Consider the following 24,983-nt stretch of genomic DNA (forward strand, 5'->3'; position numbering starts at 1 on the left):
ACTACTGGCGAAGTACATTCGCTTAAAATGACACTAAATTTGCACGTCTGACTGGGGTATTAGTCACTACACTGAACATTCTTATTCACCTATATATTTCAGTGTTGATTTGCACATTACAGCAGTAGAGTCTTGCTGGTGATGATCATGTATACTTTCTTCAGTACTGCAAATGCAGACTATTTGACAGCATCCTCAGAAGGGCTGGTTAGTACACATCTTGATAAGTAGCAGATTTAACAGCGCAACACAGGATACAGAAGGAACCAAACGGGCAGAGCAATGTCAATGTGGTTCCATGTCCTATTTGTCATTAGTTAAAACCACGCCCTATCGGTCATGCCTCCACCATACAAGTGGACTCGCAATATGACCAGCAATGCCACAGCATCCTGGATTGAAAATGTGCAGTGTGACAAGTTTTTTCTGGGCTCTGGTAAGTATCAGTTTATAATTGGCAGACACAGGTCAAATAAGGGAATGAATACTTGAACATCAAGTACTGTTGCAATGATCTCTGCTCATGCCTGGACACGCGTTTACAGGCAACCAACAACAACAAAATATTTCTAGCACAGTTTCAGATTTGAGTACGGGATTTCTAGCTAAACATCTTCAGCCAACACTGAATGACAGGCAGAAAGGTGTGTCACTTGTTGAATTTGAGCAGGAACAGAGATTGTAGAAGTATGGCGCGTAACTTTCTTTTGAAAGCATGATCAGAGAGAGAAAGACTGATCTAAAATCCCTGGCTGCAGTGGTATCACACATACAATGTAGAGTAAATGCAATGTACACCTCTGTTTCACATTCAACAAGACCTGTCTACAATGCAAGTTCCAAACGAAGCCATAGGCTGCTTGGGCTGAAGCTCACTTTCAGTGCCAGGTGGTACCCACGGACAATAAACCCTGATAAACCTACTGCTGAAAATTTTTTGCAAAGTATTTTTGTCTCATCCTCACCGGCATAAGGCAGCGATCCTCAAGGCCACTGAGCATCCAATGAGCTTAAGGAGGGATATGGGTCTTGGACTAAAAATTTTGTAGAATCTTTATTCTTGACGTATAGTGCTGAAAACTTGTACATATATGTAATTATGTGCTTATTTCCAATATAAGTCCGTTTTCGTATATGTCCTTTGGTTTGAAATTTTATGCAAGCTTTCTTTAATTATCTTCCGGAAAGATTTGCCAATTATGTGTTCCTTAGATATCACTAAACAGGGTATTAATGGTTCTGTATGATTCAAGGAGTGCAACAAAACCAACCTTATTGGTCTGCCGCACCTAGAACACGAGTTAAGAGGTACTGAATTAGTCACCAGAAAAAACTTTTTGAGTTTCAAGCTTTGAAGTCTCGCAACTCTTGTTCTTGGTAAGGCAGAGCAATAAGATTCATTTTGTTGCACTCCTTGAATCGTACAGAAACCATTAATACCCTGTTTAGTGATATCTAAGGAACACATAATTGGCAAATCTTTCCGGAAGATAATTAAAGAAAGCTTGCATAAAATTTCAAACCAAAGGACATATACGAAAACGGACCTTATATGGAAATAAGCACATAACATTACATATATGTACAAGTTTTCAGCACTATACGTCAAAGAATAAAGATTCTACAAAATTTTTAGTCCAAGACCCAGGTCCCCCCTTAACTTCATTTTATACTGTTTCAAATGACTAGCATGCAAAAGGCATGCCAGACAGAGACTTCAATATCCAGACGTACTACAATTTATTCAGATAGAATTTCAAAAACATTAGTCCTAGTAAAAAAAAAGTTGCGAGGTATCAAGCCAGATGCGGAGAAGCAGCCTGTCTTGGCAACCAGAAGATCCCAGTCCGAATTGGTTGGAAGAATAAAAAAAGAAAAAAAGAAGAGAGAACAAGTCAATACAAACGCACCAACATGGTGCCCCTAAGTGCCTTGTGTCACTGCAAGGACTGCTTTGCTGAAAATTCAAAGCCACAAAAAAGACAAGAAGAATGAGAAGAAAAGTTGCATGGTCACGGTTGCCCACTTCAGTCCTAATGGTTGCATCACCGGTCCACCAATCATTACATCTTCTGAGGCAGAGAGGTCTTCTGTCGACAAGTCATCTGCAAGTGTGCAGCTGTCTGGTGGCAAGTTGTACGCTAACAGTTCTTTTGCTAGCAAATAATTCTTCCAGCCAGGAAAACCATGGGCTTGCATAAGGGATCGAAAGTAGTTACATGCTTGCGTCAATGAGAAAAAAAAAAAAAGCTTCCATGGCTGGGGAAGAAAAGGGGTTGCACACAGCCCGCCCCTCCAGAGCAGGCGTAGTCGTCGATGTCCATTTCCTGCCCATCGGTCACAGAGGAACTAGATCTTGGGCAACTTGGCTGCCTTGACCACAGGGTTGTTACGCTGCAGAATGTAGCGCCCCTCTGCCTTGTAGTCATGAGAGCATGCATGTGCCTCAGCATAACGGTGAGCAGCACAGAATGTGCTTCCGCACCTGCACAGGAACAAAAGTGCCGATAAATGTAACACCCCTGATGACTGACTTGCAATGCCGCAAGAATCAACTCAAAAGCCCAGTGATGTCAACCCCACACCATCAAAATTACAAAAGTCAACACCTGTGGTTATCATCACACTGTTCGACATACAAAGACCTGTATAAGGTACGTTTCTTAAAAGCAGCTGCACCGAAAATGCTTAGACTGGCGCAATCAGCACGTCTCATGGAGTCATCCTTGCTCTACAGTTGCTCAGCAGTTCAAATCACATGCCCCATTGAAGCTCACCTGCAAACATAGGTGGATGCCAGTCCAGTCTTCTTGTTGCACCAAGAGCATCGCTTGCCCTTTTCTTGGCCTTGCCAGGGGATGGGTGCAGCGGGTCCATCGGCATGTCATCAGTCTTGGACTCTGAGGTGCTGCTCGAGTCATCATCCAGCTGGATTGGCAGGAGTTCGCTTCCATTTCCAGAACTCAGGTCGGCAGAGGACATAGTGCCCACATCCACGGACAGCGCCACATTGCTGCCACTGGCGGTCCCAGTCATGCTGGCAGATGTCTCAGCTGACATTGAGCTTGTTGCCCCAGCTGCACTAACTGCCGAAGAGCTCCCTTCAGCAGGCATTGCAGCCACAGTGACACCCTGCAAATAGATGGAAAAACCAGCTAGAATCACAGTAATGCAGTTGATGTTGCCTACATGCTAGCCTCCAGCTTGGCAACAGCAGCTTCTACCTGAGCTGATAACTTTATGGTGCGCTGGGAGGGCATCCCATAAAGTGGAGGAAGCCCCAGTAATGACTGCATGCGAACAAATGGTGTTCTGCAGGTGACCATAAGGTCGTAGGTACGATTCTTCAACAAAGCTGTCACATTACGGTGGGGCAGAATGCAAAGACTCATCATGGCATATAGGTTCAAGCAGAGCATTAACAAAACACAGGCATTAAACTAAACTGCAGCCCTCCACTACAGTACCACTCTTTAGCTGCTGTGTTGCTTTGGGGCGTTGACCACACGAAACACTCAATCAATGCATTTTGAAAGTTGTTAACATGGCCCACTCCCAACTGCGTCTTCCTTGTCATTGTGACAAGAATAGGAAGTGGATTGAGACAGGACTGGAGTTAAACAACCCAAGGTAACACAGGGTCTATTAGAGATGCCATAGATAGGGCTCCAGATTAATTCTGACCACCTGGGGGTTCTTTAACATGCCAACTACATGCGTGGTACAGAAATGTTCTTGCATTCCACCCTCACTGGAACTCGATCAGAAGCATACACAACACCTTTAACTGAACGAGTAAGCTAGTTTGTGAAAAGCGATTTACCAACAACAACATCAAAATAAAGTGGAACTGCTTTTGAAAAAACAACCCCTGTGTACGAGGAAAAAGAACTGCCTGCAGTTTCGTACATGCACTTTTGGCAGTGTGCTAAGTTGTAGTGGCCAGAATACCTAGAGCTTGCTTTTCACAAAAACTTAGACATACTTGACAACCTGTGAACCTTAAAATTTTTAAGATCCAGCGGGCACGACACCGAGCAGGAAAGGGTAGGGGCAATAGCACGCATTTTTTAGAAGAAAGCTTGCCCTGAGTACACACCTTTTCTGTGGTACATACGGCTTTTATTAAAAATGATTTACCTTAAAATGCAACACACAGCAGCAACAACTTGGCACAGCAAATATTGACAAGTACACCATTGCTAGATCACAGTGACTTTTTCAGCAACTGTAGTATTGCCGATTTTGCCTACTTCGGAACATGTTTGTATAAACTTGCTCAAAGCAAGTTTGCATTTTTTCACCATCAGAAGACTTTCAATGGTGGATGCAGGGAGCACCGAATATTTTCGGGAACAGTATTTTTCTTGAAAAATGAAACGGTTTTTGTCTTGTGCTTAGACACAGAGGTTATCTCTCAAGGAATGCTTTCTCACAAGAATTTTGTGTCAGAGCACTATAATAACGCAGGTACAGGTTGTAGCTTGTTAGGATATCTTTCTGCTGTCAATCTGGCCAAATTATGTACAAAACTTGACTCGCTCACAAATGCAGAACCTTGGTTACCGCTAAAAGCAGCTTTCTTTTCGAAATTGCAGGTGATCGCTGTGTTGACCAAGGAGGTCAGTGTTGATGCGCAATGCTCACACCTTGTACAGCGTGCAGTCGCTGCAGTTTACTCCCTGCACACACCTGCAGTGCAAAATGAGCTTAATACAGCGCTGGTACCATTCACGTTCCTGTCGCCAAAGAAGACGCACTGGCTCCTGTTTTCATGTGAGAACCCCTCCGCGTCCCATCGGCTGCCATTGCCAGAGCTGTAGCAGACGATCCGCCTCCTCAGGCGGTAGTGGCCATTTGTTTGAAGAAACGCAATATTTATTTTGATTTGTGTACTTACTTTTAAGGGAACAAAAATAATTACGCATAGAAATAAGCTCTTAAAAATAAGCTTAATGCAGCGGCATGTTTCAAGCATTCCCGATGAACTAACGTGGTTGGCCAATCTGATCACTCACCCGAGTGAAATCGCTCGTCAGCGCTCTGTAGCATGAAAAGGGCTGCTGAAACGCAGGGGAGCAGTGCTGCTGCTATCGTTAGCGATGCACATTTTTTAAATCCTTATTACACACTTTATGAGGAGCGCTTGCATCTGTCTCTTAATGATCAGAAGGACCTACCCTACCAACTCAGCAAATTCATGTACAATCGTTTCAGGATCCTCTTAATCACGTGACATTCGTAATATCATAAAACGAGCCAAAATTCGTAAACTTTAGGAAAATTCAAGAGAGTTGGCAGGTCTGGACAATGCAGTGTTACTAGCACTCTATGTATTTTGATGTGCTGAATTTATAGACTGACAATTGCGACATTTCAGTTCTGGACAAGTGATAGCACTAGCAATTCTTTTTTCATTAAAAAGATGAACTCTTAAAGAGTGAAATAAGACAATGTTCACGATTATTAAATTACAAAATTTAAAAGAATTATTATGAAGTGCCAGAAAAAATTTTGCTCCCACAGGTTTGTTGTCCTTCGATTCAAACTGATGTATAGCTTCTGCTTTTGCTTTATTGGACATGTAAATTACATATCATTCTGGTACATTGATATTTTTTATACTTTACAGTTTGGCAAATATGTCACCTAACTAATGAAATGTTTGAACGCTAAATAATGACCATGAAAATACACAAGGAAGTAAGTTTCAAAATTCTCTTCTCATCTCAAATTAAAAGAAATCTTTAAGAGCAAGGTTTCAAGCCATTCGACACTCAAAATGATTGCAGTGCCATTAAGGCTGGTGCACATTTAGCGGACATTTAACGCTTCTACTGGCACCAGCTGGTGCTGCGTCACTCCGCGTCGACGCACAGCGGGGCAACAGAGATCTGGTACCAGTGCTGAAATGTTGCAGTCTCGCCGGCCAACACAGAAATACGGCATGTCCAGACCTTGTCTAGGCATGTCCAGATAATGGACTTGGAGCCTGGCCGCATCGACCCCAAGTGACGGTATGCCAGCCAATGCCAGTATAAATGCTGAATGCGGGTCGTGCTTTGGCGTGCCACATATCACATCCGCATAAAGCACATAGTGCAATGAGTAAAGAACCTCGCCAACAATGACGAATGTACCTACACTAAAACCCCGTTAACGCGAAGGTGTAAAAACCGGAAGAAATTTCGACATACATATCATATGCATAGTTCAAGATGAGCAAAGTTACAAAATAGAAGCCCGCTGGCCCACTACTGGCCTCAATTCTCAGTCACTTTTGCATGCATCAGCACTGGACACATTGGCATCTATAGGCACAGCGTTACTGACACCGCACCAATAAGACGTACGTACTTTGCACCAAGTCAAGCTGATTGATCCTAAGGCAATATTTGAAGCCAGTCATCTGAGCATAAACTGTTCCCGATATCTTAAAAGCTGACACTGTACTTCTACATCTTAATTCCGGATAATTTTAACTTCAAAAACCGAAACTGTGGTAGAGCACAACTGTGACGCCTTTAGCAGATGCCCACGAGTGATGCAGCCTTACGCCTCAACACCATGCACGTGAAGCAAGTGTCCTTATCAAGCCGTGATCTCACTGAAACGCTGTGGGCTTGCATGTTGGTTTCCCTTGGTGCAGCACTTGGTCTGATTGCGCCTGCTTAAAAGTGCTGATCATCTTGCTCAAGGTGACGTTTAATACGATGTGACCACATTGATATGTCACTGACAGCACACTAAATGAGAGGGGAAAAAAAAGACTCCTGGCTCATTGGTGTTGCGCGAGGCCACAACGAAGTGGCAGCAAGCAGCCGAGCAAGCCCGCGTAAGCGGTGATAGACAGAAGGGGGAAAGATAAGCAGGGAGCGCTGCCCACACAGCGCCTGGCTCAGCTATTGAGCTGCCACCAAATTAAAAGAGTGCAAGTGACGTTGCTGACGCAGCCTCATTGCCTTTTTTCTTTTTTCAAGTCGCGATTTCAAGATATCCAGGGTCCGGTGCAAAACTTTTAGAGGTAAGAGATGAAAAACACGTCGGTTGACACCAGTAAGAAAAAAATTTCGACTTTACCAATATTTGAGATACCAGAGTTCCAAGTTAACGAGGGTTTACTGTTTATAAATGCAAAAAATACCTCTGTTCCCACATTTATTTCTAGTAAATGACTTCTAGAAATTCTCCGAGACTCTGGCTTGTCACATTTCTTCTGCACACTGACCCTTACTACATATGTCACACATGTTTGCCATGCTTTACATTCTTTTGCAGCATTAAAACAGTTGTGATTCTTCAGCCAAAGCTAGCACAAGAGCCCATGAGATCAGATGTACAGCATGGCTATTGTAGCACTTTCTCAAATTGTGTCAACCAGTTGATCCAGAAAGCGTGGTCCTGAATGAACCGTTATAAAAAGGGGGCGAATCATTAGCCACAGAATTTCGATCTACCAATCGCCGGCTGTAATCACCACATCACCTCTGCAAAGTTTCATTTTTCTTCGCCAAGCAAGAATATCAAAATACAGTGTTGGTATTTAGAGCTTCTTGTCACATGCCTGCTTCCCTTCTCTGACTCACTACATCATGGCACTGATATGTCTAGTGATTTTACAAAATATCCTTTTCAAAATGGTAATCTGCATTTAAAAAACAATGTCAAAGAGCACTCACAGCAGATCCAGAGGCATTTGTCGAAGATCCAGAAGACCTCTCGGGACTTCCACCTGTAGGGCCATTGGATGTGGGCATGGTATTATCTGCACACAAGTAAATGTAGTCAAGGGAAAGAAAAAAAAAAAAAACTCCTGGCATGCCTTTTTCCTGCAGCATAAATGTAAATTACAGAAATCATAGACAGCACTGCCACAACTTGTTTTTTTCCTATCCTAGCTGCCTATATCTCTACAGTTGCTCTTAGCCACCTAAGTACCAAGAACGGTGGGTCACCGGTCGTACAATTCGAGGATACAAAAAGACAGTGCTCCAACAATTTTCAATTTCGACATACATATCATATGCATAGTTTCAAGGTGAGCAAAATTACAAAGTTATTCTGCAGTTTTATGTGCTAAAACCACAATCGTATTATGAGGCGTGTTATGAGGGACTCCGGATTATTTTGACCAGCTGGGCAGCTGGGGTTCTTTAATGCACACCCAACGCAAGGTACACGAGCGTTTTTGCACTCTGCCCCCATGCTCCAACAATTCAGAATAAAATACATTAAATTATAATTTATGTGTTCTGATGCTTCATTGCAAATGAAATTTTTTAATGGCAGAATTCGAACAGCGACCCCATCCCCCCTTTTCTGTGCCCAACTAAGCTGAAGCTAAGTTACAGGCTATTGCATAACACTTCTAGAATACAGAATATGAATTTTCTGCATCTCTCACGACCACAGCAAGGTGCATTTTGGGGCTTGTTGGTGCACATTTAAGGGAAGGTTTCACTGCAAACAAGGGAAGTGCACCAGAAACAAGAACACAAGCCATATATGTATACCTTAGAACATGCGCGCAGGGCACCATCAAACAAGGCTCCACGTAATGACAAAACGTTAATCCAAGAGATTATTTTTATAGTTGAGCAGATACACAAACTGAACACTCATACAAGGTAACCTTTCTTGTGAATAAAAAATTCTCCCTGTACCTGTTAACCTGCATAACAATAAAATTCAGTTGGCCCCTTGCACTCACTTGGTGGTGGTGACTTCCGATCGTCCCCCGTTATCAGCTGCCAGACGTGCCCAGCGCACAGACTGTTGTTCAGCTCCTGTTCTAGGTTCCACAGCTCCTGCTGCACGACACGCTTCAGCAGTGGGGCCACACGCAGCCGAGTCGGCGACGGCACTGCGGCACGGCGTCCACCATCGCCCAATGCCCAGCGTATACCCTCAGCACTTCCAGCTGAGAAGACAAAAGCAACACTGCAAAGTTGACTGCTTGCTGCATTGAGGGACATGCTAAAAGAAAGCACCTCATGCAGCTTGGAAGATTTCACTTCTGAAATAGCTAACAAGCAACTTTTACAGAGAGTAAAAGTTAACCTGTTGGCACAGCACAAACTTCGTCCACGCATCACACGTTTGGCAGAAAAAGTTGCGCGCAATGCAGTGCTGGGGCGCGATCGGAGATCGTTGTTCGGAGCGAGCGAACAACGACCTCCGACGCGCCCCAGCAGTACTGCACGCAACTTTTTCCGCCGAATGTGTGGAAAGTACACATGTATGCCTTCGTGAATGGGCGCCTTTTTTTTTTCTCACTATGTTCGCAACGTTCTGGCAGTAGTCGAAACATGCAGCGACTGTTCGACGGTCTTTTGGCGTTTCGGTGGTGGCCTCCAGTTTTTGATATTATGGTTTCGGATATATTACATTTCGGATATTTGCAGACTTCAGATAAAACGGACATTTTTGTCTCCGATTAGGGTCTGTTGTAACGAGATCACTGTATTATGTTCCCAGTCAGAAAAAAAGCGGGAGAGGGTGCAGCACCTCTCCCACTGAACCAAAGAAAAAAAAACACAGAACAAAGCGAAAATTCAAATCCTGTTCATTGTCAATGCAGCTCTCTACATGGAGGTACTGAAGAATTTGATAGATCATATGTGCCGCATGCGACCAAATTTGATGAAAGAAGGGCCCTGGATTTTGCACCACAATAATGTCCTTGCAAACGCTGCTTGCAACCACAATAATGTCCTTGCAAACGCTGCTTTGCTAGTGCACGAGTTTTTGACACACAATTGCATCAATGTGCTGGAACACCCTTTCCCTTGCCCGGTTTAGCCCTTTGACTACTTACTAACTGATGCTTCAGGGTGTGATGACAACTCAAAAGGAAAGAACATCGCTGCTCAAGCGTTTAACAAAAACGGACTTCCAAGCGTGCTTCCAGCAATGGAAGAAAGGTGGAACCAGTTTATTGTGTCGAATGGGGAGTATTTTAAATGCAACCACATTGATGTATCAATATCTGAAAGTTTGTGAAATGAATTTTTTTTATAAGCATACTGCATAAACCTTTGGGACAGACCTCGTACATTGAGTTCCATGGAAGATTAAACAAGAATTAGAAAACACCATATTACAGTAGCCAACACACTTATCAGACTCCAAAAATTCAGACTTGATGGATATTGCGGAGACCAATTTTTCAGACGAATTTATGCCCCAAAGTTCGATTTTCTGGACTGGATCGCTAGTTTCGCCCACGCCACGCTACCTGATCTTGGAGGCATGTTGACTTTCATCTGGCTTGGCCAGGCTTGGGTTCCAGTAGCCCGCTCGATAGCCTCCAAGATTGAAGGTCACATGCTATCAATAGAGCGTGTGCGCCATCCTTTGTCTCGGACGCCATGCATGCACTTCCTTGGTTGACTAAACGCTCCAGCACTATCGTCATAATCACTATGCGGGATCTGTTTTGTTCTTCTAAAATTTCAGTTCCTATTTTACACGTGGTGTGTCCACTGAGCAGATTTGTCTCGGAGATGTCGCATCTTTGTGTGTGTGTGCGGCTTCACATTTGTGATCGGCGCCACCTCCTCTGCCTTCGCGAGAGCCAAGTGGTGCAAAGAAACGTGGCTTGTTTCTTCAATCTTCAAGGCAAACTCTGTTGGCAAAGATCGCCAACGTGGTGGCTCTCTTGTCAACTGTATACGTAGACGACGTCACTCTTTCACAAATCTAAGCAAATCTGATCGCCTCCAAGTGTAGTATGAGGCAGGGCATTATTAGTTTTTTATGCTGCGCCTAATAAACTTTATTTTTTTTGGCTGAACTACTTTTTCGAACTGTTCGATTTTTAGGACTATTTTTCGATCCCCGCGAGGTCCACAAAATCAGTCGGCTACTGTATATAGTCCTGCAACATAAGCACTTACATTATAAGTACTATAGTCACCGACCGATAACTCTGACACCGATTATTCGGACAGCCCCGCGGCAGTAGCCCCATAGACTTAATGTATAACGACTACCGAAATTTCAGACACCTTACAGTGCATTGTGTGATGACTTAGACTGAATGATTGTGTGCTTTGGCCACTGAGTCGAACAGAAACAGCACTTTTTTTCATTTTGAGGTGTGTTGATTTGGTCACTGGCACCTCTTCAATACAAACTACTGGAGCCTAATTCATCCAGTAGTCACTGATCAGAATTTGGTGCCCGCATTGAGTGTACTTTCATCTACCTGTAGCGACAGCATGACAAAGTGAGGATGAGGGCAGCAGTTTTGTAGCGCTGCCTTCCACTTGACTCTATACCACTCTTATTATCTGCCGTTCTTGACCGACTGGTCCCATTTATTAATAACGAGTGCAGAGCATCGTTCTAACCCCTTGCGGAGTGCAAAAAGCATGAAAAGGAATAGCATATAAGGTATTGCTACAAAATCATGGCCACAAAATGTCTGAATTCAATTTTGGGGTTTTACGTGCCAAAACCATGATTTCATTATGAGGAACACGGTAGTGGGGGACTCCGAATAATTTTGACCACCAAGGGATCTTTAACATGCCCCCAATGCATGGGACACTGGCATTTTCTCATTTCGCCTCATTCAAAATGTGGCCGCCACAGCTGGGATTTGATCCCGCGACCTCGTGCTTAGCACTAACCAACACCATAACCGCTAAGCCACTGCGGTGTGTACCGTATTTACTTGCATAATGAACGCACTTTTTCCCCGAAAAATATGCACAAACTTGGGAACTGCGTTTATTATGTGGGGTAAAATTTTCTGCGATTTTTTTCCCGCGGCCATCTCTAAAAAAGTCCAGTTACGCCCGAAAGGCGAACCATCGATTGCGATAGCAAATGCGTAGACAGCTATACGAAGTAAGGGTAGTAGTTTTATCGGCCGTATAAACTTGCAAAGTAATTTAACCAGCATGGTTTCAGCGCGCAGAGGCAAACATGAACCAATCACACTCGATGACTGCGGACACTCACGGTCGAAACACTGGTGTGAGGAAGCACGGCAGAAACAGCTAGCGAAGTGACTTTCGTGCCCTGTATCGCTTCAACGCAAATGAGCGGCGATAATGGAGCATGCACAAAGGTATAAGCCGCCGCCGAACCTAGGGCCATATTCTGAAACATTCCACGTCAATAATAGTTGCCTTTCGCCTTCAGGCGCATCGTGCGCCTGAAGGCAAAAGGCGAACTATCGCCGAAGTGGAAAGCTTCAGAATACGACCCCTAAACTCAGCCCCCGATGCAGATCGCTTTCAAGATTGGGAGTGCGCGGCGGCGCAATGTGCAGTTGCTGCGCCGCGCCTCCCTTCCTCCCCTCCTACCAACGCCATGCGCGCGACGAAATATGCCGCATTTCCTCCCCGCTTTCCTCCCTTGAACATGGGAGATAGGGCCGCAATCGTCGATACTGACGGCAAAAATGCACCTGGAGTATCCATGCGATTGCTATCGCAATAAAAGTAGGAGACACAGGGTACAATTCGGCGTCCAATCGTACCCGCCGGACGCCGAATCCTACTGTACCTCTCCTACTTCACAGCAGCAAGTTCAGGGTGCGTTTATACGCGGGAGAAAAAAACAATCCAAATTTGATGACTAAAGTTGGTGGTGCGTTCATTATCTGAGTGCGTTCATTACGTGAGTAAATATGGTGCAAAATGTCTAGGCCAAAGGCAAGCGTATGTACGTGCAGCAACGCATTAAACTTCTCAGCCGTATTCTTGGACAACTGCTTTCAAAGACACTTTCATTTTCATGGTACTTCGCACGACTAGCCCCAGATGGACACGTCGACAGGCAGCAGTGTTTCCGTACTATGATAAGATAGCGTGCTGGCACTGTGCCAAGACTGCCATCACTCGCAGACGCTGATGTGTCTTGCGTTAGTCATGCTAAATTGAACGCATCTCTGAAAGTGACGCTCCAAGAGAATATGGCACACCTTCCTTGGCCAATTGTGGAATAAAAGGTAACTTATTTTGGGCGAATCCTGTATTTCGAACTCCCGATTATTCGGACTTACTGGCGGTTCTGTCAAGACCAAATCAGTCAGCGACTGTAGCAGCAAACATTTTAAAAGAAAGAGTGCGATGTATTGGGAAACTCAGTCCTGCTGAATAATTTTTAAAAATTATTGAAAGTGCTATTTTTGTCGTGAAAGAAAAAGCAATTTGACGCCGTTTGCTTCTTCTTTCTGGGGTTTTACGTGCCAAAACCAGTTCCAATTATGAGGCACGCCATAGTGGAGGGCTCCGGAATAATTTTGACCACCTGGGGTTCTAACGTGCACTACAACGCAAGCATACGGGCGTTTTTGCATTTCGCCTCCATCGAAATGCGGCCGCGGCGGCTGGGATTCGATCCCGCGATCTCGTGCTCAGCAGCACAACGCCTTAGCTGACCGAGCCACCCCGGCGGGTGACGCCATTTGCACACAGGAAACCATTAGAAAGTGGCAAAACATTTATAACATGCCGTTTGCACACAAGAAACCATTAGAAAGTGGCAGAACATTTATAACAAGGTGGGCACATCATAAGCCAAAAACGGAGCATTGCCAATGACGACCTGAGGTCGTCAAGATCCCTTACAGGTTGAAGCTGCACACTAACTACAAATCAGCACACTTTCTAAAGCTACATACACACTTTCCAAAGCTGACAATAACGTAGAACCCCGCTGTTACGTTCCGGGTGCTGCGCTTTCCCGGCTGTTACGTCGTTTTTGGCCGGTCCCGGCATCGCCCCCATAGGACCCAATGCATTGGTAACCTCGCTGTTGGATCGCAATTGTGGGACCGTTCCCGCATAATGCGTTGTGAACTGCCACTCCGCGCCGGCCCAAGCGGCCATTTTGACTTTCCATGTCGCTTGGCTTGGTGGCTTGACGATGGGATGGCCGCCCAAAGTGCCGGGGGTGACACCAATGACGTTTTTCGGTTTCTACCAGTAAAGCATGCATGGCCTTAATCCGTGTTTTCTCTACCTAAAGATGGTGTCTATGACGCGTTGTGACCCTAAAATTGGTTTTTGGCGCATAGATCTCCCGTATAAAGTGAAGGGCGATAACGCCTTCACTGCACGCCGTATGCTGTATGTGCGAGTGAAAGCATGCAAGGGCAGCTGATGACCGACCGCAGCTAAATCTCTCCGCGCGAGAAAGAAAAGTGGGAAAGTGGCGCCTTCTTCCGTCGCGCTCGAGGCACCGGCGAGGGAGCAAGGGGGAAGGAGGGATAGTAGGCGGCGTTGTACTCTGGAATCATCACTGCGTACTGCCGGGCCGTATCTTGCAAGCATCTGCATTGGGGGCAGAATCTAGGCAGTGTAGGTGTGTCAGCGGCTCGTAGCATTGTGCGTGGTGTGTGTTCTTGGCGTTCAGTTTGCGTTGAAGCGATAGACAACAGAGCGAAGGTCTCATCGCTCGCTGCTGCTGCTGCGCTTCCTTACGCCAGCGTTTGAAGCGCGTGTCTGCGCTCATAGAGTGTGATGTGTTCATGTTTGCCTGTGTGCGCTGACACCACACTTTTTAACATACAGTAGAATCTTGATGATACGAATTCCTCGGGAGCACGCGAAATATTCGTATCATCCGAATTTGTATGAGCCAAAACAAGCCAATCTTAACATGAAAATGAATACAAACTTTAGTGGCCACAGCTACTTCTGGCCGAAAAAGTTTGTTTGCATGCACTTTCTTGCCCTCGAGGTCGTTGACGAGATCAGCCTGAAAGGCATAAAATCGTGCAGCGGTTTCATCGCTCACGTTGCCGGCACTTACGGAGTGGCGTAGAACATCGAGGGCGTTAAGGCTTTCTGACATCGACGGCAGCTGGTCACACATGCGGCCTCTTCATCATCACTTTCACTCTCGACTTCATTCCCTCGTCGACCAATTCTTCATACCCACAGGTCGCATCGTTGCCGTCCGTGGTGACGAAGTCGTGAACGGAAGCTTGCGTTTGCAGACTCCCCCAGCCTTCAATTCCAAAATCCTCATCGGGCTCTTCACTATCTCCCGTTGGAGCCACGTCCTGTCCAGTTTTAAATCCACATTTGCGAAAACAGTTTGCGATGGTGTCTGAGGTCACATTATCCCAAGACATGGCCAAAAAGTGCAACACATCGAATAGAGTGATGCGCAAATTCTCATCTTTGCAATCAATCTTTGCCAGGAGATGCCTCACTAACAGTCCTTTGAAGTGATGCTTCACATTATGAAATTCCCGCGTCCAGTGGCTGCAAATGGCTTGTCGTGTTCGCAGGCAGGAACCTTACGGTGACGTTGTTAAAGGTCGTTTCCTTAGGGTGGGGCCGAACACTGATCCACGAAAAGCAAAATCTTTGGTTTTTTGCTGCCATTTTCCGATCCAGGATCGTGAGGAACTCACGGAAAAATTCTGCAGTCATCCACGCTTTGTTTGTCAAAGACAAAGATCGTTCCTTTGGGTAGGCCGAACACTGATCCACGAAAAGCAAAATTTCTGTTTTTTATGCTGCCATTTTCCGATGCAGGATCGTGAGGAACTCGCGGAAAAATTCTGCGGTCATCCACGCTTTCTTGTTCCCCTTGTACAAACAAGGCAAACGTCCTGTCGATTGAAAGCACCTTGGCTGTTTAGACTTGCCTATGACGGTAAGCTGCATTTTCTCTGAGCTGTCAGCATTCACACAAAAAAGCACGGCAATTCTCTCCTTACTTTTTTGGCCGCCCTGGCAAGCCTGGCCGGCCACTTCACACACAAGCTCCTCTCCGGTTGCAAATTGAAAAAGAGGCCCACCTCATCAGCATTAAATATGTCGTGCGGTACATAGTCCGAAATCAGCACTGGCAGCGTGTTCAGCCAGTCGCTGACAGCTGACTGATCCACTTTCTTTCCTTCACCGCAAACGACTCAGTAGACAAGTCCATGCCTTTCTTTAAAACGATGCAGCCATCCCCCGGAAGCTTGGAAATTTCAATTCTAAGTGAAAGCGCAATATTGTCCGCCTGCTCACTGAGCACCTTGCCGTCCACGTTGACGCCGGCCGCTGTAACTTCGCCAAACCATGTCAGCAGGACCTCTTCCAGCTTCACGTGCGTAGCTGTCTTCGCCTGTTTAACATTCAGGCCCAAGTGCTGGGCATTCTTCATCACGTCTCGCTGCCCAACAATGGTACACAGCGTCGACGGTGCTATGCCTAACTCCTTTGCCAACTAACAACGTTTCTTCTTCGGGTTTTTGTTGACCTTCTGAGGATTTCCATTTTCTTCTTGAACAAAAGGGCCTTCCGTTTTCGCGACATGTCGAACAGCAAACACTTCTGTCTTTCTACGTGCACTAAACTTGCGTCCGTCACGTTCAGGCAGTCCACGTTGCAGCGCTGTTGCAGTTATCCGAAACGCACAGGGCAGCAGCAGCAGCGCGCAGCCGCCTGTGATAGCGACGGCGATCTGGCTTTTCTTTTCAGATCGGGTCGCCCTGCACGATAGTATAGTGGCTAGCCCCACCATACGAAAGCGCGGCGTAGCACTAAACGAAAGAAAAAAAAATTGTGTACGCCGATGAGCTGCCAGGAAATGAGCGACTCCATAGATATGGGTGACGCAGACTTGTCAGGCACGTGACTCACCCTGTGTTGGCAGGTTTCGCGCGGAGCGCACGCGACGTGGAGGTGAAGGGAGGCAGGGTGGAGAGGAGAGCCAGCGGCCGCTGCCGCTCGGCCGGTCGAGACTGGAGGTGAAGGGAAGCGGGCATGAAAAGATGTGGAGGTGAAGGGAGGCGGGTGTGGAGAGGGGGGGGGGGGGGGGCGTAGCCGCTGCTGCTCGGCCGGCCGAGACTGGAGGTGAAGGGAAGCGGCGTGAAAAGATGTGGAGGTGAATGGAGGCTGGTGTGGAGAGGAGGGCCAGTGGCCGCTGCCGCTCGGCCGGCAGAGACTGGAGGTGAAAGGAAGTGGGGGGGGGAAAGGGCCAGCAGCCGCGCATTAGCCACGGTGGTGGCTACTCTCCACCTCCAAGATCAGCCGTGTCGCCCCGCTCGCGTGCGCCGGTCGTTGGCGCGTTCGTATCATCCGCGAAGGCTCGAGAAACAGTTTGTGTGATCCCAAATCATAGCGTATTCTATATAACGTAGACCGTCCAAAACACTTTCGAAATTCGTATCATCGCGAAATTTGAATCAATCGTAATCGTATCATCGAGATTCTACTGTAGTTAATAAGCGAATGTTTACAAGTTTATACGGACGATAAAACTCCTATCCTTAGTTTGTATATGTCAACTAATTTGCTATCGCAATCAATGCTTCGGCTTTCGGGCGAAACTACCGACTTTGTTTTAACACGTAAAATTTAAATTGTGTGCAGTTCAACACTACTCTCATTTCTCAATTTTTCCTGTTTCTCGGCTCTTGCGTTTCCCTGCTCTTACATTGTTTTTTTTTACGGTCCCGTGAAAAACTATCAGCGGGGTTCTACTCTACAATGTCACTGCTATTAGGTATTTCGCTTACCTGATGGAGGAGGGGTTTCCGTGCAGCAGCCATGTCATGGCGAGGCATCTCAAAGTGCAGCTGGTGAGAGTGGACGTAACGGCTTGATGCTAGGTGGCAATGGACTTGACGGGACAGAGGCGAGTGGCAGAGGCCTCACGGGCAGAGGCAGGGGATGCTCCAGCCATCTTGGCACTTCCAGCTGCCGATGAAGCCTTTGCATTGCAGGCATGGCCTTTGTCGGGAGTGCAGGGTGAGGACACAATGGGATGGGTCGTTTTGGCACGCCGGATCACCGACACACGCACGTAACTGCAAACAAATGAAATCCAGTTCAGAACAAAACATTGCCATACTTGTTCTAAAGTGCATTTTCACTGCATGGTGCAGTACCGTAAGAACCCGCATATAATAAAGGTTTTTCTTTTTTTCAATATTCTACCACGCGAAATTTCTGCCTCGTATTATATGCTGGTCCCAAAGTTTTCAGCCCAAATTTGCAGTTCCGGTTTCGTTGTTGCTCAGTGCTATCATCAAGACTTGTAGCAGAGGATGCGTCATTTTGCGGTGGCGTCGGTAGGCTGCTGCTTCTTTCAACCAGCGCCATTTTGACCACGCCAAGAATCGGCACGTTCACCTAAGGTCTATCTCGCACGATGTGGGACCGCGAAAGCAGTACCCAGCTGCCTTTCAAGAGAAATTTATTTTAGCTGCCGAGACCATCGGGAATTGTGCCACAGGGCGGCACTTTGGCGTCACAGAGGGCAGCGTTCGTGACTGGAGGAAGCAAAGGGAGGCAACTTTTTTTGTGCAGCGACCTGAAGTTTTCGGGGGCCGAAGAATGGAGTCTTTCCCAAGATTAAACAGGAGCTGACTGCCTTCGTGCAAGGCCAACGAGCTGCTCCTGGCTTTGAACATTGAGCTGCTACAAGCGAAGGCAAGAGAAATTGCCCGGGAGAAAGGCATTACTTAAAGGCCAATGAAAACTGGGTGTAACGTTATATGCGCGACGGACTTTATGTCGGCGGACGTCAATATCACAGGAACTCCCTAAAAAGCTATGAAGAACAGCATGTGGCTTTTTAGTGGCATGTGATAATGCTGCGGAAGAATGTTGACTTTCAGCTGGGCCAGATCGGCAACATTGATTAGACGCCAGTGAACCTTGACATGCCATCGTCGTTCACAGTGCAGGAAAGGTTCCAAACAAGTTTGCGTAAGGTCGACTGGCAATGAGAGGGTACGGGTCCCCGTAATGTTATCTTGTATGGCGGATGGTCACAAGCTTCCACCCTACATAGTGTTCAGTGAAAGATGCTGCCGAAAAATTAGAAGTTTCCGAAAAATGTGGTTGTGCGATGCCAGGACAAAGGGCAGATGGATGAAACACTGGTGCATGATTGGATCAAGTTTGTCTGGTGTCGGCGGCCTGGAGCACTGCGGGGGTCACCACTTGCGTTGGACGCTTTTCACTGTCACTTGGCCACGGTGTAAGAAATATACTTCAGGTCTTGACACTCCACCCAACGGCGCGACCAGATCGTGTTCGCTGTAGCCACACCCCATTGGCCCCCGAGCCGCAGCTGCGTAGGGGGCGCTGCGGCTCAGGGGCCGATGGGGCGTGGCTACAGCGAACACGATCTGTCCGCGCTCTTCGCCGCGGTGTGCGGCAAGTGCCAACACCTCATGTGTATTTCTTACACCGTACACCTGGCCGATTCCGTGAAGAAACTACTGCGCGAATCTCGCACCGAACTCGTCATTCCTGGAGGGATGACAACCCAGTTACGATCCGCTGTTTGCATTACAAAGCCTTTTAAAGCCAGATCAATGCTGCTACCAAAGTGGATGAAGTCGCAAGACCCGGAAGTAACGGCTACCGATGGCTCAATGAGCCTCTCCAGCGGTGCTTTATAGTGGTATCGCGGATGCGGGCCAGCATTCCTGAGGAGCTCGCCAGTGGATCTTCTAAGAATGCGGCATCTCGAACGCACTGGACGGCACTAAAGACGGCACTGTGGAAGATATCTCGACAAGGAGCTTTCGGGAGACAGTCCCAGTGAAACGACGACGATTGAATGTTAACTGCAAAGCAATACATACATACGTATGTATGTATGTACGTATGCATACTGTATAAACCCGAATATAGGTCGACCCCTTACGTTGAAATGAAAAAAAAAAAAACACCTCGAAAAGGCTATTTTTTCATGGTGAATTTGCCCAACGCACTGTCACCGGTAGCAAATGTGAATGTGGACAAAGCTCCTGTATAAAGTCCACAAGTGCATCCTCAACCCTGAAAGCACTGCACAACCCACGAAAGAATGTTTACGTGTGTTGCATGCCGACAGTTTTCCTTTTTTGTGCCCGTCAATATCGCATGCTTTTTTTCAGAAACACAAAACTGGTGCTGAGAAGCCATCTGCTGTTCACATCGCGAAATCTACAATGTTTTATCCTGACCGCCACTGAAAACTGTGTCCGCATACCGCTACTCATAGCTCACTAGACAAAAAACAATTGCACATGAAGTCGATCGAAAAGCGGCACAAGAAGGCATGCCGACAAGAAAAAACAAATGCCAGCAATCACATTTGCATATAGGATACGGCTTTGGCTATGTGTTCGCCAACACGCCCGCAATAGGTTGCCAGATGACAGCTCTCATTTTGCTAAAATGGCTGTATTAGACAAGGGGTGACCTTAGCCCGATATTTTCAACAAAATATGTCAACATACTCCGTTTATGTGGCAATGGTGTTATTATGAACACTGCTATCAATTACTGCAAAAAAAAACATTAATTTTGCTTTTCCCAATTATGACATGCATATTTGTGGTAGGAGGACGACCTGTGATCGGTGTGCAGGCCGATATTTAAAATGAGCGGCGTTTCGATGCTTGTGCTCAGCGTGTGGGGCCGAAAAGCGCAGGAGCGATGCTTGAGCTCGGGCTACATCCCAGAGCCGACGCTCCGAACCGGGCTACGTCCTGGTGCCACCCTGAACTTCAACCGTCGCCTCGTACTCACCGCCGTCAGAGCTAAGTCGCCTCGTACTCACCGCCGTCAGAGCTAAGTCTGCCGAGCTATCGCCACGAGGCCTGAACTCCTAATTGGAATTGCGAGTGCTCGAGCAGGAAAGTCACGCTTATTTCTATAGTCCATGTGTTCCCGTATTAGTCCCATGTGCCGTTTCATGTATAAGACGTCTCTTTGTGTCTCTGGGTGCCTTCTTGTGTGTCTGCTGACCTGTGCCCACACAGCTGCCCACATATTTTATATTTGGGTCTCAAGACTTAACGTTCATTCATGCCCTAGTCACGGTTTCGGTTTTGAAACGCAAGCAGTGTGCACCAGTTTCGGTTTTGAACGCAAGCAGTGTGCACCAATCCCCATCGTTTCAGGTGCTGCGATGAACGGAAGAGGAAAACTAAAACCACAAACACCCCCCCCTGCCATCGTGATACATTTGCAGAGGCCTGCATACCGCGTACACACCAGCCATCATCCATTTTTCCCGTTGTCGAGATGCACAAAGGCAGAACCACCGAGCAAGCGGTGATTTTGGTTGCCAAACTACCAGACAGTGTGACGTTTGAAGTGATTGAAGGAACCATCCGGGCTGGTGGCGACAAAGCGCTGCTTGCATGCAGCAGGAAGTGCAGTTTCCAAGATATCGAGAAAGGTGGCATCCCTGAAATCGAGGACGACTTGGCAGCTTACACCTATGTAACTGGCACTGCTCTTAGCATCTTGCAGTGAACGTCGAGCGATCAAGCCACACTTCGCACTGCACCTTGCGTACAACATGCTATATGCATGAGAGAATGTCCGTATATACACCTCTTGTAATTCTTACTTCATTACTGACATAATAAAGGATTTTGATGTTGCACATCGACCACCTCCAGCAGTCACTCGCGTATTCCTTCTATCACCACAAGCGAGCTATTTCGAGTGATTTTTCAGCACACATCCAGCTGTGGACGTGTGCATACTGTAGCATCTTTTGTCGCACTTTTGTTTGCACGTTCATTTAGAGCATTCCATCATTGCGATGTGCGCCTCAGACCAGTGGGCACTGGATAAGCCTTTAATGAGCCGAACTGGCTTCTTAATATGTAGGTGCACCTGCCGGTGTTTCTATTTGCGCCCAAGCCCAGTGCTCGACCGCTGGCGCCGCCATGCGCCGCTCGCGCATACATGTTTCTAGCCACCGCCGTCCGCTGGAACGAGAACACGCTGGGCTGGTGGTGACTAGGCACAACTGTGGCTGTTACGGATCGATGGTATTCCTAAATAAACACATCATTGTTTTGATGATCCAGACATAATCTCACTATCAGGGAGGGAACAGTCTACCTGACTGGAGCAGTATTTATTTATTTGAGGTGTTGCCACACTGCGCTCCGCAACACCCCAACGACCGCCACTTCACGTCGCGCCCGGCACCACGGTTTCCACCGCGGCACTGGGTTCACCTACTGCGCCACCAAACAGAGAGAAAAAAAAGAAAAGCGTGATACCAGAAAAAAAAGTTTCTAGCCAAGGCGGGATTCGAACCCACCTACGCCTGGTCTAGAAGCGAGCGTCGTAACCACTAGGCCATACAGCCACACATGAGGCTGCCACGAGGCCCGCAGATGATCAGTCTCTCCAGGACTTCGTTTTTTTCCAGGGACCTTCCGCTGAACTACGTGGAGCACCTGGATGCCTTGGAGAAGGATGTCGGCAAGCTTCGCGTAGAGCAAGCAAGGATGACAGACACGGAGTTTTCTTGTGCAAGCCAGTAGAAGTACGTGGCAGATGCTTGTGGCAACCTCGCCCCAGCATTTCTTCTGGATTTCTCAAGCTGAGAGGCTACCGCGGCCACCTTCTCGCATTTTTAAAAGGCCCCTTTCGGGGCTAACAAGGCGATGCCTCAGCTGCGCTCATGTCACTTGCCACCCATGACCTCTCTTTGGAGTGCCATTCTTGAAAGCCGACAGCCACGGCTTGTTGCACGCAATTGGAGCACACGGGAAGCAGGTTAAAGGGGTTGAGACACCAAATTGTGAGGCTATAAAAGCCTGTTGTAGGCTTCCTCGGTATGCAAGGGCACTCGACATCAAGTGTTGAACACTGCAAAGCTTAAAATATTTTTCAGTGGACGACCGATAATTTGGACTTCACGGGAACGTAAATAAGTCTGAACTATAGTATGTCCGAAAAATGAATGCGCCCAAAAAAGATAATTTTATTATGTTTTAATGGCCCTGTGCAAGGAAGAAGTGGTAGATTCGCTGCTGCACACACTTCCGCTTACGTGCAACCAAGTACGCCTATATTTCTGCCGGTTTTCTGTTGTCGCTGTACGCTGATGCAAGGACTGCAAAGGCTCGAGTCCAATCCACACGGCACATCATCATCCGAGTTAGAGTCGCTGTTTGATGGTGGGAGAACTTGCTCAATTATTTCATCATCGTTGAGGTCGGCACATAACATCGCGCTGTCGACGTCTGCAATGTCTTCAAATGTAACGGCGGCAGGAATCGGCACACCGCAGCCTAGCAGGCATCAATGATGTCCGCATTTGAGCTCGTAGCAGCGGCATTTCAGGCTCTTCAGTTGCGGAGTCGGGGGTCATTCGGACTGCAACTCAACACTCATTCGGAGTCTGACTGCCAGGAGACCGTTAGTGCCATTTGACGGGGCCTGTCGATAACTTCACGAGCAAGACTTCTTGGAGCCAACAGAGCGCTGTCTGGAACGCCAACTAAACAAACAGAATGGCAAGAGCGAGCGGGCCATGCGCTGGGATACCGGAATAGGATGTGATGATCGCAATGCTGATGCGACCTCACAATTCAGGCAAAGCCTTTAAGATCAGCATTCGTAATTTAATCTGAGGCGTAGTGCTGTGACCAAGACAAGGCCTCAGATTAACGTTTTATGTGTAATCTCTGAGGCCATACTTGATGCCTCATATCTCTGAGGCTATACTTCATGTCTTATCGAGGTTGCCAGAGGAGATAATGGCGGCAGAATCCGCGTACGCTACACTCACGGATGGAGTCCGGATAACCGAATGTAAAGCTGGCGGCTGTCCGAAATATCGGTCATCTTTACACATTAAGTCTACGGGGCCATTGGCGTGCCGCGAAGCTGTCCGAATTACCAAGCATGTCTGAATTATCGGTGTCCGATTTATCAGTCGGCGACTGTAATTTCTTCCAAAGTGTGCCTAAATGCTCGTTCTCGTAATTGAGACCAATCGCTAGCGCGACTGACACCGACATCACTGTGTTGGAAGCATAACGAAAGTTTCAGTGACATCATACCACATTACATTGGTGTAATGGACAATGAGTGGTGACCCACAGCACTGGGCAAGCTAGAGAGCCTCGAGTCTAGAGTGCATGAACGCATCGGACGCAGACGTAGAGACAAAATCGGAGCGCTGCAGCTAGCCATGACAACTGTCGGCGTGGTTTTGTTTGCCTGTGCTGTACAGAACACGTGTGCGAGAGCAGACGATGCAGCAGTACGTGCGTCACACTTTGTGAGCCCATGCGACCAATCTTCCTGGGCAGTGACGTCACTGTCCAACTGGCGCCCAGAAACCGAAACCGAAAATCATTCACATAAATAATGTGATATTAAATTATTTACCGAGAATATATGAATCTACGAGAGTGCATCATGCTTCCTGTAGCAATAAGAAACGTTGAAACAAAGAACGCGCAAGCCACAAATTTGATGTCTCAACCCCTTTAAAGGGACACTAAAGGCAAGCTAAAGTGATGGATTAGTGCTTGAGTATCTCTAAGGCGTCAATATTATCACGAACAGAGCCTTAGTAATCGAGAAATTGAGGTAAATGCAGGACAAGATTAGAGACTCCCCTAGGACACTCAAGTATTTGCCCGATGACGAAGGCACTCCTCATTAAAGATCTGTCACTAGTACTCAACCACTAGTTATAAAAACATCATTGCATTGTATTAGAAGACGAAAGAAAATGCTACTTGGCCAGTTCTATTTCATTTTTAGAAAAAAAAGGCAAAAGCTTGCACTAGGCCATGCAAAGCTCAATACACAGCGAAGCTGGCCGAAATGCCGACACCGTGTTCCATCGCGTTGCAATGCCGACAAAGCATTCCAGCCAGCAGACCCGCTCCATGAATGCGTGTCTCTCTCTCTCTCTCTCTCGAACTTACGGCCATCACTGCGCGTTGCATAGCGCAGCTTGCAACACCGACACCGCGTTCCACTGCCGACACCGCGTTCCACCGCGCTGCAATGCCACAACACGTTCCAGCAGACCTGTTCCGTGAATGTCTCTCTCTCTCATTTTCTTTATCTCTCTTCGAGCATAGCATGCAAAACCTCATCTTCACCTCGCACGAGCGCGTGCGAACGTGCCAGCTGTGCACGAAGACGGCGACACTTGAACAAATCATATGGTTCACATAAATGCATGTTCTGCAAGCATGGCTGTATAGCCTAGTGGTTACAAGCTCGCCTTAGGACTGTGGG

The 24,983-nt window shown here is 47.0% G+C and overlaps 1 protein-coding gene across 1 annotated transcript in view; it reads right to left on the minus strand.

Annotated features, from left to right (window-relative positions):
- Positions 1-1,723: 1,723 nt before the first annotated feature.
- The window catches only part of LOC119444751 (uncharacterized), a 91,737-nt gene continuing 68,477 nt past the window's right edge, over positions 1,724-24,983 (minus strand). Inside the window, 7 exon segments of the mRNA XM_049662686.1 lie at positions 1,724-2,485; positions 2,778-2,836; positions 2,839-3,132; positions 7,680-7,765; positions 8,711-8,920; positions 16,605-16,705; positions 17,573-17,773. Coding sequence (XP_049518643.1) covers positions 2,350-2,485; positions 2,778-2,836; positions 2,839-3,132; positions 7,680-7,765; positions 8,711-8,920; positions 16,605-16,705; positions 17,573-17,773 — 1,087 coding nt within the window. The 3' untranslated portion in view covers positions 1,724-2,349.

Source organism: Dermacentor silvarum, chromosome 1 (genome assembly GCF_013339745.2).
Source record: "Dermacentor silvarum isolate Dsil-2018 chromosome 1, BIME_Dsil_1.4, whole genome shotgun sequence".
Lineage (NCBI taxonomy): Eukaryota > Metazoa > Arthropoda > Arachnida > Ixodida > Ixodidae > Dermacentor > Dermacentor silvarum.